The sequence below is a fragment of the Topomyia yanbarensis genome, chromosome 3 (genome assembly GCF_030247195.1).
Source record: "Topomyia yanbarensis strain Yona2022 chromosome 3, ASM3024719v1, whole genome shotgun sequence".
Lineage (NCBI taxonomy): Eukaryota > Metazoa > Arthropoda > Insecta > Diptera > Culicidae > Topomyia > Topomyia yanbarensis.
Genome location: NC_080672.1, coordinates 361390090 through 361406347, shown reverse-complemented (window position 1 = coordinate 361406347; position 16258 = coordinate 361390090). Strand labels below are relative to the sequence as shown.

Sequence of the window (16258 nt, the reverse complement as noted above, 5' to 3'; positions counted from 1 at the left end):
GTGTTTAGCGGGGAAATTAAATAGATCAAATATGTTGAGTGGCAGCTACGGTTGTCATATTCCAGGGACAGCATATAAGTTTGTGCATGGGGTCGGAGTCCCAAGGGTTGCTGGTTCGAATGCTGTCTCTGGTCGAATTTTTTCCCTAAATGCTTTCGTTTAGCTCACCATTTCGATTTGTTTTCCCCTGTTGGATACCACTAAAAAGTCCCAAAATCCGGATATTCGAACCCGTTTAAGTAGAGCAAAATTTCAGCACATCTTCGTGATGATTCACAGGCAAGCCGCTCCAGAAAGGTTATTGTAACAATTTTTCCACTTCAACCCCATTTCTCAGTTTCAGCGAAGCGACGTTATCCTGTCAAACGAACCGTGAAAATTTAAATGTAAGTCAATTTTTACGACACTTCCACCGATGGGAAAGCTCGAATGGTTCTGCGGGGAAGCAAAAAAGTGCAGCATGGAAAATAAATCCAAAAGCCGATGTAATAAAAATCAAGTCTATTCTGGCAGCGTTACATCATTCGGCTCACCATTGCAAAATGACGTGGCTGAGCCAAACGAGAGGCTGATGGATGTTCGTTAAAGCTTACTTCCGGAATCGGCGTCACGGTATATAACCTACGATTCCCACCCCCACGGGATGGCAAAACGATCGAACAGGTTTATTTCCATACCCCCCCCCCCCTCGTTCTGATGGCTGGCAAAACAGCGGAATGTCTCGAAGGCACTCGAATCAAAGGTTTTCAACTTCGACTGCCATACTGTGCTGTCTATCTATAACTTGTCTTGTCGCTTGCACTTGATGCTCACGGGGGAAGGCGCGCCACTGGCTGTTGGACAAAATTGATTGACAATGAACGATTTCACAGCTGACTGAGGCCTTTCAATCCGGGTGGGCAAGAAAAACTTTGACTGTTACATTGTTAATCCTTGGCTGGGCCAAACCGGAAGTAGACGCGGTAGCTTTTTCAAGAAGAAGTATGTGGAAGGGACGGGGAATACGGTGGGAAATACAAACAGAAGGGTGATTGATTTTATGAGTTGGTTTTCTGTTGTATTTCTCTGTGGAACGGCTTACGACCTGAAAGTAGGTCTTTCGACTTTAGACTTTTGACGAGTTTGAAGTAATATTGAAAGACATTTTGTTTCTGTTTTATTGCAGGTCCTCCAGCGGAAGAAGCATCCAATGTGGTTTCCAGCTCATCCGGCGGTGTTTCGGTCAGTGGCAATGAACTCACCAAAGTGGTTACCACTTCGACTCCTACAACCGCCCCCGGGGGTGCCATCATCACCGGTTTGGACAGTAAGAGTGTCACCATTTCGGAAGCGGCATCCCGGCAGCTTCATTCCCAGATTCAACTTCAGCCGGCACAAGCGGCATCTCAGACGGCGATTCAGCAACAGCAACATAGTAACATCATTCTGGTCCGTGGGTCAAGATCCGAAAATGGACAAATCATTCTTCAAAACACCCACGAATTACTCAGCTTGTTAAACGACGAAGACAAGCCGATTTTGTTGCAGCACCAACGCCTGAAGACGAAACCCGTCCCGGAAGTGGCGACCTCTGCCGGCAATACTATTTTGTTTCAACCCGCGATTAAAAGCAGTGCTGTAGATGGCACAATCCTGCTGCAATCGGATGGCATCAAAAAAACAGCCATCAGCTCCGAGGGTGGACCAATCTTCCTTCAGCAACGGTTCAGTAAGAACGGGTCCAGCGAAGGACCGATTCTGCTTCGTACGCTTAAACGCATCGATAAGTCACAGTCGATTTTGGTGATTCGTAACGCTGCCACTCCTTCAGCTTCAGCTGCCAATGTTTCCAGCACATCTTCCGCTTCCATCGTTGCAAACTCTGCCAGCGCCATTACCGTCAACACTGCTACATTGGCCAGTTCGGGAAATGCCACCATCGTTAAGGCAAAACCGCTGCAGGTACCGAGTCAACCTACGGTTGTGACACTCTGTTCCGGATCATCAAAAGCTACCAGCTCGGCCAGGGAGGATACCGAAGGAAAGAAGGAGTCCATTGCCGCTACGGTGGCAAAAGCTGTCCAGAAGCCGATCAATTTGCCGCTCGGTGCAGGTGGGTGTTTTGTTTCACTTAAATACAAATAGAACAGGTGAAGGGGGGGAGGACAGGATAAACTCCGCGATTGGTAAACGATACGTCGCAACAATCGCAATTTGTCTCGAGGTAGCAAGGAAAATCCAGCAACTAGCGGTGCTACTGAATAATTGATGTCTGGCACTTTGTTTTGACTTGATTTCTGTGAGCGACGATGGTGTTTCGATGTTTACTTATTTCTAGAATTTGTACCTACAATGATATAGCTTTTATTTTCCAACAAAAATCTTGTCAAAAGGCAACGTGTTCCTGCAAGCCGAAAATCGGCGTGACAAATTGAGAAAACCGATGAAGTAATCGAAAAAAATGATCGAAAAGAAATGAAAAAGGAACGGAAAACTGACGACTCATGATGTACGTGGTGAAACGGTGCATGACTTGACTATCGAGTTCCTCCGCTCCTTTGGTCTCGAGCTTGATTCCGATGATCAGATCAAATCCAGCTCAAAATGAACCGCTCCTTTCCAATTCAGCCCCTTCTCTCAAAACTTTCAACCATTTCATTTTCTTAAGGGTTGCTACAGATGATTGTATTTATTGTATATTTGCATAACATGAAGATCATCCTGCTAAAGCAGGTTCCTCAGTCGGCCGGACAATTTTGCCACCTTGTTGGGGGTTAGAGCACTGCTCCTTACGGCTGTGTCTGGATTCGGGACGATTGATAAATGTAGGGACAAGTTGTCACCCCCGGGGCACTGTTGTAGAGCGAAGGGTGGAGGCGTTCCCGGTACCATTTTTCACACTTTTCCCGCTCGATTCGAGTTTGTGTTGAATTGTTCAGGGCGGGTTGGTTCAAAGGGCGACATTTTTAGCAATCTGTTTTCTTTCGATTTCGGGTCGAGACAGTGGTGCTATTTGTGATGCTATTCTGGTTCGATTTCTTTCTTGCCCTGCGATGGCGAGGGAGGTGTCTACATCGGGTGGCATTGAATTAATTTTTGATTTTTGTACAAATTCAATTTCTTTTCATGTTTTCTTTGGTTCTGATCGCTCAAGTGGGTTGAGGATTTTCTTTGGCAGTGATTTCGGCGGAATCCGATTGTGTGGCTTGTTCAATTTTTCCGTCGGAAGCGATTCGTTACACGGAATCGAAGTGGAATTGGAAATTGTGATTTGCAATTGAAGTGATGTGATTTATGGGATAAATTACAGCATGTTTTTAGTTCAAACGTGTAAATGACGACTATGTTTTATTCAAAAAATTGGCTGGAGTTGCTTTGGAATCAGTATTAAACCGGAATCTACCATAGAGTGCTGCTTAAAATAATAACGTGAATTATAGACATGACTGGGCAAAACATTACCAAACTATAAATGATTAGATACCGTAACTGATTCGACAGTTGTGTTTGCCAGTGAGATTTTTAGTCTAAAATTACTAGTAAAAAATATCTACAATAAAACAAACATTTTTTTTGGAAACTATTTAGACCCACTCTTGATTCCATTTTTTGTTCCCCCTGGGAGTTTTTGCTCAAAATTTGAGCTAATGTGGACAATTCGGTCGAGATGTCGGACCTACCTACTTGAAATTTGTGTGGGATTTTTCAACAATTTACACGGTAAAACCCCACTAGTTCGCATTTTCACCGCTAGGTGGTACTATATGCATCAGTATATCCCTGCAAGTGAAAATAAGAATGATAATTTTATTGTCTTCAAGTTTGTCGAAGACTGCAAATCAATCATTGACATTGTCATTGTCATTGTCATTGTCATTGTCATTGTCATTGTCATTGTCATTGTCATTGTCATTGTCATTGTCATTGTCATTGTCATTGTCATTGTCATTGTCATTGTCATTGTCATTGTCATTGTCATTGTCATTGTCATTGTCATTGTCATTGTCATTGTCATTGTCATTGTCATTGTCATTGTCATTGTCATTGTCATTGTCATTGTCATTGTCATTGTCATTGTCATTGTCATTGTCATTGTCATTGTCATTGTCATTGTCATTGTCATTGTCATTGTCATTGTCATTGTCATTGTCATTGTCATTGTCATTGTCATTGTCATTGTCATTGTCATTGTCATTGTCATTGTCATTGTCATTGTCATTGTCATTGTCATTGTCATTGTCATTGTCATTGTCATTGTCATTGTCATTGTCATTGTCATTGTCATTGTCATTGTCATTGTCATTGTCATTGTCATTGTCATTGTCATTGTCATTGTCATTGTCATTGTCATTGTCATTGTCATTGTCATTGTCATTGTCATTGTCATTGTCATTGTCATTGTCATTGTCATTGTCATTGTCATTGTCATTGTCATTGTCATTGTCATTGTCATTGTCATTGTCATTGTCATTGTCATTGTCATTGTCATTGTCATTGTCATTGTCATTGTCATTGTCATTGTCATTGTCATTGTCATTGTCATTGTCATTGTCATTGTCATTGTCATTGTCATTGTCATTGTCATTGTCATTGTCATTGTCATTGTCATTGTCATTGTCATTGTCATTGTCATTGTCATTGTCATTGTCATTGTCATTGTCATTGTCATTGTCATTGTCATTGTCATTGTCATTGTCATTGTCATTGTCATTGTCATTGTCATTGTCATTGTCATTGTCATTGTCATTGTCATTGTCATTGTCATTGTCATTGTCATTGTCATTGTCATTGTCATTGTCATTGTCATTGTCATTGTCATTGTCATTGTCATTGTCATTGTCATTGTCATTGTCATTGTCATTGTCATTGTCATTGTCATTGTCATTGTCATTGTCATTGTCATTGTCATTGTCATTGTCATTGTCATTGTCATTGTCATTGTCATTGTCATTGTCATTGTCATTGTCATTGTCATTGTCATTGTCATTGTCATTGTCATTGTCATTGTCATTGTCATTGTCATTGTCATTGTCATTGTCATTGTCATTGTCATTGTCATTGTCATTGTCATTGTCATTGTCATTGTCATTGTCATTGTCATTGTCATTGTCATTGTCATTGTCATTGTCATTGTCATTGTCATTGTCATTGTCATTGTCATTGTCATTGTCATTGTCATTGTCATTGTCATTGTCATTGTCATTGTCATTGTCATTGTCATTGTCATTGTCATTGTCATTGTCATTGTCATTGTCATTGTCATTGTCATTGTCATTGTCATTGTCATTGTCATTGTCATTGTCATTGTCATTGTCATTGTCATTGTCATTGTCATTGTCATTGTCATTGTCATTGTCATTGTCATTGTCATTGTCATTGTCATTGTCATTGTCATTGTCATTGTCATTGTCATTGTCATTGTCATTGTCATTGTCATTGTCATTGTCATTGTCATTGTCATTGTCATTGTCATTGTCATTGTCATTGTCATTGTCATTGTCATTGTCATTGTCATTGTCATTGTCATTGTCATTGTCATTGTCATTGTCATTGTCATTGTCATTGTCATTGTCATTGTCATTGTCATTGTCATTGTCATTGTCATTGTCATTGTCATTGTCATTGTCATTGTCATTGTCATTGTCATTGTCATTGTCATTGTCATTGTCATTGTCATTGTCATTGTCATTGTCATTGTCATTGTCATTGTCATTGTCATTGTCATTGTCATTGTCATTGTCATTGTCATTGTCATTGTCATTGTCATTGTCATTGTCATTGTCATTGTCATTGTCATTGTCATTGTCATTGTCATTGTCATTGTCATTGTCATTGTCATTGTCATTGTCATTGTCATTGTCATTGTCATTGTCATTGTCATTGTCATTGTCATAAGAACTAAGAACTAAGAACTAAGAACTAAGAACTAAGAACTAAGAACTAAGAACTAAGAACTAAGAACTAAGAACTAAGAACTAAGAACTAAGAACTAAGAACTAAGAACTAAGAACTAAGAACTAAGAACTAAGAACTAAGAACTAAGAACTAAGAACTAAGAACTAAGAACTAAGAACTAAGAACTAAGAACTAAGAACTAAGAACTAAGAACTAAGAACTAAGAACTAAGAACTAAGAACTAAGAACTAAGAACTAAGAACTAAGAACTAAGAACTAAGAACTAAGAACTAAGAACTAAGAACTAAGAACTAAGAACTAAGAACTAAGAACTAAGAACTACGAACTACGAACTACGAACTACGAACTACGAACTACGAACTACGAACTACGAACTACGAACTACGAACTACGAACTACGAACTACGAACTACGAACTACGAACTACGAACTACGAACTACGAACTACGAACTACGAACTACGAACTACGAACTACGAACTACGAACTACGAACTACGAACTACGAACTACGAACTACGAACTACGAACTACGAACTACGAACTACGAACTACGCACTACGAACTACGAACTACGAACTACGAACTACGAACTGCGAACTACGAACTAAGAAGTGGGAATTAATATCGTGTTACCATAATAACTCATAGTCAAATTTTTACATTTCAACCCAATTTGACATCAACAAGCATCATCTCAAGTGATACCCGGTTGACACATGCTTTTAAAAGCTCTAGGGATTAACAGGACCATTGTCGTCATCGCCCATCGTCATTCCAGTAGGCACGATTATATCGGTCGGTATCCTTCCGGCTTCTCCGCCACAGAATGTATGGTAGCGTTGGCATTTTTTCAACACTCCGACTTCGTCACAACCGCCGCCGCCGGCCGCCACCCACGTAGTGTGGTCTAATGAATTGACTGTGAATTCAACAGTGCCGTGTTGAGTCGTGCCACCGAGGAATTTGAGAGCCACTTTTCTATTTGCTCTGGGCTTCACGAACGAACCTACCACTCGCCGAGGTCGAATTCAATTAGTGCAATAACCAAACTGCCAATCAATAATTAATTCGATTGGGTGTCGATGATGGTGCCGAGTAGCAACGCGTCGTGTGTCCTTCCGAGAATTGATCGAGATGTTCCTTTTCGTGCCACCACGTTCTTTAGTGTAGGCATGTGTGTGTGTATGTGTTAACGTGTTGAGAATATCAATGACCATTTGCAAAGTGGAAATTAAGCTAATTGTACGATGATATTCGAAGGTGCTGACAAGGACGATGTCCGAAAAGCTCCCGAAAAAAAAGTTACGTTTTTCCTTTTCATTCAAGTTTTTTTCCTCGTAAATTTCGCTGTCGCCACTTGAAACCGAACTGTGGAACATTGCCGGAAATTGTCTTTCACGTCTGCCATTCAAGCAATTTCCTTAATGGTTAGTTCATTTCCGGAACAAAGCGACGACACAAAAGTAGACATCATCGTCATAAACTCTCCAAACTGATAATATAAATTTCACTATTTCCACTGATCCTTCCCTTCCCCTCGGCACGTCGTAGCACGTTGCCTGTTTGCAATGAATGAAACCCATTCACGTTGAAGGATTGACTCTGCCAGCCCAGTCTTTTCCATTCATCGCCGGCCGACATCAGCAGTTTCTGAAAGAGGGAACATAAACACTGATAAATAAACATTATCATCGTTATAAAATTAACGAAATAAAATGGCAAATTATGAGGATTGTAAAGACGCGGAGAAACATTTTCATAGAAAAGACATAAAACCCAGTAAAGAAAGCATATTTCATTTTAAAGTCCTTGCTTTCTTCGGAGGCGAGTTGGAAATGTTTTGGAAATGTGGGAGCGACGGACGGAAAGGATCATAACCCAGGCACCGCTTTTGTATGCGAAGGGTCAGGACGACATCCGTCAGAGACAAGTACTAGGTACTGATAAACGGCTGCTGCTTTCTCGGTGACAGATTGCTGTGACCGTGACGACAGGGAGTTCGGTTTGGAGGAGTGGGTATGGTCGGCCGGTTGTGCGTTTGTCTAGAATGGAACGCAGTTGACAAAGTTAGGAATAACGATGTTAAATGGGTGCCTGTGAAGGCCGGCGGAAGTGAGAGGCGGTCCCGTTTTTTGTTTGGTGTGTAGTGATGGTAAAACATTTTGACATGGTTTAGTTGTTCGATATTTAATTTTTTAGCTAATACGTTTTAATGGTGCCATGGATTTTAATAAATCCTATATTTGGGGTGCCAATGAAAATAGTTACTTTTAAGATAGTTGTAAAAATTGCCCCCCTTAGTTAAAAATTATTTGTTCCGATAATTTCCCTGCTCAAAATGTCAAACCATATTGCCTTAAAAAATAAATGAGCCCCCTAATGTTACGAAAATTATATTACCCCCTTGTGTATATGTATAAGATAGCTATAAAATCTCCTGTAAGCTGTAAGTTATGTTGTATTTCGTTTAAAAACTCGAATAATTGAGTGATAAGTAATATTTCAAAAATAATATTTAAAACCCTAAAGGTTAAAGTTCATACGCAAAATTCGACTTAAATCGTACACGATAAAGGAATGCCTCAAAAGGCTCAGTTCGAAAATGTTCACCAGTGAAAATCACCAAATTTCAAATATCAAACTTTTTTTTATTTTTAATACTGAATGTCTTAGAAATACACAAAACATCTAGCGTAAATCTTTTTTTTAAATCTTAGTTTAAAAATTCCTAAAGAGTAAATAGGTGAATACTTTGAAAAATAATACAAAAGGATTGATTAAATTTGTACATTTAATCAATTCTTGCAAACATTAAGTCTGATAAGATTCCCGCTAGTATTTTGGAGAGCAATTCCAATAATCGGAACCGGTGGGTAACTACACTGTTTACAAACAGTCCCAGTAATTGCAATACTTAAAGCTGTTGATCCAAGCGAAGCTTGCCACTATAGAACAATTTCAACCTTTAGGATTTTTAACATTGTTTTACAGTACATCTCGAACCGGGACGTTGGTTGGTCTTCCTTGGGCCCGCAGGGTATCCATTAGACGAGACCTGGCGGAACTGTTCTCGGAGCACGCCCAGACAATGTGCTCGATGTCGTGATACCGGTCGCCACAAGCGCAGATACTACTACACGAGTCCAATACGCCGGAGGTGTGCATACAGCGTGTTATGGTTTGCCATGAGTCGGAACATCACACAAATGATCCACATCCATCCTCTTGAACCAAGGATCCGTCGATACCTTTGGGACTATCGAATGTAGCCACCTTTCTAGTCCCCATTGCTCCATGAAGTTAGCCAACTTTCGAGGGTTCTCTGATGAGTAATACTGAAAAATTCGTTGAAGAAAATTGGTCGTTCATAAACGTCACCATATAGGGCATCCACCTTAGCTAAGGAGTACGGCTTGTCATTGCCCGGAATGGAGTAATGAAAAGGGACCCACGCCAAGGTAATCTGGAAAGATTTGTCAGATAAAGCACTCAGTAGCTCCCGTATTTTCCCCAAAAAATACGAGAAGTGCTCTCCATGTTTCATCGAGCGAATAGCGTCAATGGAACTGAGGCTATCCGAAACGATGAAGTAATGGTCTGCAGGTAATGTGTCAATGACTCCAAGGGTATACTGAATAGCAGCTGGTTCTGCGGCGTAAACTCAAGCAGTCACTGAGTTTGTAGGAGGCGGTGGACTTTTGATTGAAAATATCACATTGTGGTCGGAGGCTGGTTTTCCTGGTTTTTGGATGGCGATGACCTTCGATTGTCTCCAATCGTGTGAAGGACAATGATAGCCTCAAGAAACTTATTAAATAAGTTCAACAAGCGTCTCTTGGCAGAGTCTGACAGTTTCTTCACCAAGTTGAATTTGATTTTGTCTGGCCCTGGAGATTTATTGTTACACGACAGGAGAGCAAGCGAGAACTCCACTATCGAAAACGGTGTTTCGTTCGCGTTATCGTGAGGGTCGGTAGATCTTCTGTGCCAGGGCGGAATCCGGACAAACCTCCTTGACAAAATCCAACGGTTTGAATATTCCACGCTCTCGTTAGTACTGTTACGGTTTAGTAAGCGCCGGGCCGTGCCCCAAAGAGTGTTCATCGATGTTTCTCTCGTTAGCCCATCGACGAACCGGCGCCAGTAGCTACGCTTTTTAGCTTTCATCAAACTCTTCTTGCGCGTTTCCGCCATCGCGTACTGTCGGTAGCTAGCTGACAGCCCGTCGTCCCGAAAGGTCTTATACGCGTCGGCTGTCTGAGCACTCTTTGTCCCGCCATGGATTGGGAGGACGCCCGCGAGAGTTCACGTCTGGTACGCGTTTAGTCTGAGCTTGAATCGCGGTATTGAGAATCAAGCCTGGCAGGAATCCGTACTCTTCCTGCGGAGGAAGCTCTTGAGTGGACTCGATTTTGTCGGATATCGCGGACGCGTAACTCTTCCAATCAATATTTCGTGTGAGGTCATACGGAATATTGATTGTATTCGAAGGCTCTGAACCATTAGAAATAATAATTACGATTAGCAGATGGTCGCTGCTATGGGGATCAGAGACTACCTTCCACATGCCTTCTCAGCGATGTTTAGCAGAGGGACAGGTCTAAGGTGCTCAGACGCGCTGGAGGGGCAGGAATCCGTGTCATTTCACCCGTGTTCAAAATTGTCATATCGAAGTTGTCGCAAAGCTCATGAATTGAGGTAGATCGATTATCATCATGCCGTATCGTGGGAGTTTTAAGTCACCTAAAACTAATCGCGGACTAGCCTCGGTGCGAGTAGGAGTTCCGCAATATCGCAAAGCCATCGGTGGCTAACTGTGGCTCTAGGGGGATGTAGGTGGAAGCAATGCAAAGGTCTTTGCCTTTAATTCTGGTTTGGCAAGCGACAACTTCAATGCCTGATGTCGAGGGGAGGTCGATTCGATTGAAAGAATAGCAATTTTTGATCCCCAAAAGTACTCCTCCGTAGGAGTCTTCTCGATCCAAGCGAATTATATTAAAATCGTGGAAGTGTAGGTCTATTACTGAAGTAATCCATGTCTCGTATAGTGCAAATGCATCGTATTACAAGTTATTTAGTAAGATTTTAAAAGAATCGATTTTTGGGATAATGCTTCTGCAATTCCACTGTAGAACAGTGATTAAATCCGTGAGTTCGTTCGAAGAATTAGCCACCGAAGGAAAAATACGGTCCGCAATATCAGAGAAATTTATTAAGCCAGAACTGGTTTCTTTCTCTGGCTTTGATATGGGAACACTTGGAGTTTTTGATGTTCCTGGAAGTGCTGGGAACTCCTTTTCTGAGCTCAGGTTTCTTAGACCGGGAGCGACTTGCTTCGGTTTTGCACCATCAGTTCCTTGAGTGATTATTTTAGGGGGGCCATGAAGAGACACCTTCTGGCCTTTACGACGAAGCTTGGGAGAGGACATGTTCCTTCTTTTTCTATTGCTTGTAGGCAGAGCAGAAGATGTCCCTCCTGGGGTTCATAGAGGCCGGTGTTCGTAGAGGCCGGTGGCGTAGCTATCTTAAGCATTTCTGCAAAAGCTCGCTTAGAGCGTCCCTGAAGGAAACGCTTGAGATTCCCCTCGCACTGTTTGTACGCGGGACATAGAGGGAGATCATGTGGGTTTCCCCCACAGTAGAGACACTTTTCGACATCCCTTCCACAGGAATCAATCGCATGATTCCCACCGCATTTTCCACAACGGGCCTTATTGTTAGATTGGGAGGCTGTGTGTCCCAAATATTTGCATAATTATTACCGTTCATGACTCGCGGCAAAAATAGACGAACAGGTAGACGAACCTTGTCAAAGAGGAGGTAGTTGGGTAGAGCAGAACCGGCGAAGGTCACCCGATAAGAGTCTGAGTTGACGTATATTTTCTTCCCGTCAGCTGCGACTGATGCTGAATGCAAACGTTTGCACTCCAGTATCTTCACTGGCTTAAGCATAGAGTCTTTGAAACAGCCAGTCCCATATTTCAGCAGGTCCACGCAACTCAGACTCGAATCGGAAACGACCCCACTGACTTCAACCCTGTTAGCTGGAATATATACCATGTACTCCTTCGTAAAGGGCCCGTAGCGAGCAATATCATTTACCTGGTTTAAACTGTTAACAACCACCGGAAGCTTATCAGTGGAATTTTCTATATTTCTGTCACGGCCGAACACCGATCCGTCAGAACTCGAGAAATCTGCAACAGATTCAAACACTTTTTATCTTTGGTCCGGAAGAAGACCACGAAGGGCTTGGTGGCTGAGCTTGGATATACTTTGAACCGAGGAGCCACGTTTGTTTCGACGTCTATACCAGCTTGAGATGAACCGCCGTCAGGGGAAGTCATTTTTGCACGGTCCTATTGCCCAGTGCACGTTAGCAAGAGAACCAAGAAGAGGAAACGTAAACTAATACTTAACTCGTGTATGTAGCGGTATCCAGACGGATTACTAGACGAACGCTGCTTCACTGGTCACTGACCGGCTAACGGTACTCAGAAACAGAAATACAAAAGAAGGGAAAAAATACTGAAACCTCGACGAGGCGGCGAATGCGCAAGATAACCTTGAACGCGGATTAGCACTATTCTTTGTCGTTATAGACTGCACGGACTGGCAAAACACTTCTGTTTCGACTGAGCGCTCGAAAACGAATGGGGGGGGGGGGGGGGGTAACACCCTTATCTTGCCCTAGCGGACCTTTGAAATTTCGGTCACAGCCGAGAACCGTTCTGTCAGGTCTTTAGAAATCTGAAGAAGATTCAGTGATTTAGTCCTGGGTCGATAGAACAAGTGGACCAGTTGAGAGTTCTGGGTGGCATTTAGGCCGGAGGGGGGGGGGGGAGCCTTAGAAGTTAAATCCGATTCAACCTCCATTTGACCATCCAGAGAGGGAACCATCGAAAACGTTAACGCACGGGGTCAGCGTCCGCGCAGACGGAATGAATGTTGGCTACGCAAGATAAAAAGCATTTTTTGCCTTTCTCATTTAAAGAAAGGCTATGCAATCACTGTAAAAATCGACTTTTTAACCGAGGCCCGGAGGGCCGAGTGTCATACACCATTCGATTCAGTTCGTCGAGATCGGCAAATGTCTGTGTGTGTATGTATGTGTGTGTGTGTATGTGTGTGTGTGTGTGTGTATGTGTGTGTGTCATTTAAACTCACACAATTTTCTCAGAGATGGCTGAACCGATTTTCGCAAACTTAGTTTCATCTGAAAGGTATAACGCTCCCATAAGCTGCTATTGAATTTTTAGTTGATCCGACTTCCGGTTCGGGAGTTACGGGTTGAATAGTGCGGTCACACAGCAAATTCCCATATAAACTGGTACCACCATGATGTTCAAATGATGTAAAACATATTAAAATTTATGTAACATTACTCTAGTTTGCGGGTCTGGATCACTAATGATCAATCAAAGCAGTTTTGACCACATTGGCCACCTATGACGGATCATGACGCCCCCGGGGAACCCGCCAAGTTCCTAAGCTAATATCACACCCATTCCCCAACGAATTCTCTACCGATTTTCACAAACTTGATTTCAAATGAAAGATACAGTAATACCATTGACTGCTGCTTAATTTCATTCGGTTCTGACTCTTGCTTCCGGAGTTACAGGGGTGTTAGTAAGGATACACTGGAATTTCCCATATAAATCGGTACAATCGTAATACCTCAGAGGCTTAAAACTATTGAAATGGTCACCAAATTACTTCTAATCGCAGATCTAGATCACTGATTGCCAATCAAACATTCTTTGAATATATTGTCCACTATCGACGATTCCGGAAGTCCGGAATTCCGGGCATATTCCACAATTAAAGTCACATCGGTTCTTCGGTGATGACTGAACCGATTTTCTCAAACCAAGTCTCAAATGGAAGGCAAAATATGCAGTTGAGTATTGCGTCGCCGCACAACCCCCCACCCCCCTCTCCGCCTTGCCCTTACACCTCCCTCCTTCATCACTCCCCTCCCCTTGGACCACCCTCACGCCCGCATTTCCTTCATCCACCCCGTATAACGAAATAAGATGAAGTTCGCCAATATATCTGTGTGTATGTATGTATGTGTGTAATCTGTGTGTATGTATGTATGTGTGTATGTATGTGTGTATGTATGTGTGTATGTATGTATGTATGTATGTATGTATGTATGTATGTTTGTATGTACGTATGTATGTATGTATGTATGTATGTATGTATGTATATGTGTGTGTATGTGCGGATTTGTTAACAAAAGGTCCACATCAGTTTCTCGGAGATGGCTGAACCGATTTTTACAAACAAAGATTCAAATGAAAGGTATAATATTCCCATAGGTTGCTATTGAATTTCATTTTCAACCGACATCTTGTTCCGGAGTTCGGCAAATGTCTGTGTGTGTATGTATGTATGTGTGTATGTGCGTCTGTGTGTGTATGTGACCAAAAATGTCACTCATTTTTCTCAGAGATGGCTGAACTAATTTTGACAAACTTAGTCTCAAATGAAAGGTGCAACGTTCCCATAGGCTGCTATTGAATTTCTAATGGATCCGGATTCCGGTTCCGGAATTACAGGGTGATGAGTACGAACACGCAGAAAATGTCGATTTTAATAAATTCTGCAATGAATGTATAAAGGTGAAAATTTTTCCAAAATATGACCACAACTGCTTCGATTTGTAGTATTAGGTCACTAACATCCATTCAAAGTCTATTTGGCCACATTGGCCACCATCATCGGTTCCGAAAGCCCCGGCGGAAGTATCTAAATTCAGAATAACAGTCACATCGGTTTCTCGGAGATGGCTAGACCGATTCAACTAAACTTGGTCTCAAATGAAAGGTATTGCGTCCTTGTAAATGGCTAGTTAATTTCATCCCGATCCGACTTTCGGGTCCAGAGTTACAGGTTGTGGCGTACGATCACATAGCAAATTGTGATTCAAACCGATACTCCGATGAAAGCAAAAAAGGTAAAAATTTCGCTAAAATGTCTCTCAAACAACTTAAATTTGCTGTTCTAGGTCCCCGACGGCCAACCAAACTTTCGTTCACTACATTGACCACCATAGACGGTTCTGGAAGTGCCCGGGAAAAGCGGCCATCTTTCAAAATTGATGAACTCACATCAGTTTCCCGGAAATGGTTGGGCCGATTTTCACAATGATAGCTATAATATCCCCACAGATGTCTATAAAATTTCGCACGGATCGCTTATATGGCTCCGGAAATATAGACTGAACCGTCCGGTCACATATGAAATTCCCATATAAGCCGGAGCTCAAAATTTTTTTCAAAGGTGGGACCCCATGAAATTTCAGAAATCAAATTCGTATTTTTGATGTCAAACATCTTTAAAATGTATGAAACGTCGAGATTTTATGTCATCACGAATTTTTTTTTTTGTAAAAATCGATTTTTTTGGACTTTGCCGATTTCGCACCTTTTTTTTCAGTTCAATATTACCGTGGCTCTTTCTTTCTTTTACAAAATTTTAGAACTCGAATAATGATTTCTTTTCTTGTATATTTGTCATGTCATGTATAATAATAAAATGTAATATTTGCATTTGAAAGTTTTTAATGAATATAAACAACACAAACATTCTCGTGTTCATGATTGAGAAAGGCACAATTGCACCGCTAGGTGGATTAAAACAGGTTTTTTAAACTGGTGTCCAACAACGAACCGTTCCAGCTTATACAACTGGCTATTGTTTAATCCTCACACGCGAACAAAAGACTGAGGACCGAACCGAACTGGCAGGTTGAACGCGGATTAGCATTATTCTTTGTCGCTATACACAGCACAGACTGGAAAAAATCACTTCTGTCTCGATCAAGAGCTCGAAAACGAATGAAAGTAAGAATTTGCTACCGTCTAAGACAACGATCACTTTGTGTGCTTTCTGCTTCTACCCGAGTCACCGTGAATGAAAAAAAGCAGTTAGTTTTATCTTGTGTGTATTGTCGTAAGAACGAAGAAAACCGTGCCATGCCGTGGTGATCTTTCGAGATCAGTGAGTTGTGCAAGTAAAAAGTGGCAGTCTGGTCAAACGTTGTGGCTATTAACTTTTAACCTTTCTGCACAACACCAAACATTTATGGTATGGAACATAACCTTAAATTGAAAATGGAGTTTAGGCTGTCGGAAATTGCCTTTATTCAGCATTTAATTTTGATATCGTTGCTAAATGCTAAAATCAAGATTCCTATTATATGAATGATGGGAAAATCGAGGTAAGGTTATATGATCTGGCACCAACCATCTAAAGACACATTCCAGCGTTAGAGGACAACGTTTGCACGCATTATGCAACTGTTAACAGCTTGTCGTTTTAAAAATCCTACGATGTTCGCTCAAAACACTT

At 41.6% G+C, this 16258-nt stretch overlaps 1 protein-coding gene across 13 annotated transcripts in view; it reads left to right on the top strand.

The window, feature by feature from the left end:
* LOC131691455 (calmodulin-binding transcription activator 1) overlaps positions 1-16258 on the top strand; it is a 595917-nt gene that overhangs the window by 143431 nt on the left and 436228 nt on the right. For all 13 annotated transcript variants that reach the window (XM_058977868.1, XM_058977867.1, XM_058977863.1 and 10 more), the window contains one exon: positions 1166-2092. In XM_058977868.1, coding sequence (XP_058833851.1) covers positions 1166-2092 — 927 coding nt within the window. The remainder of the gene's footprint in view (positions 1-1165; positions 2093-16258) is intronic.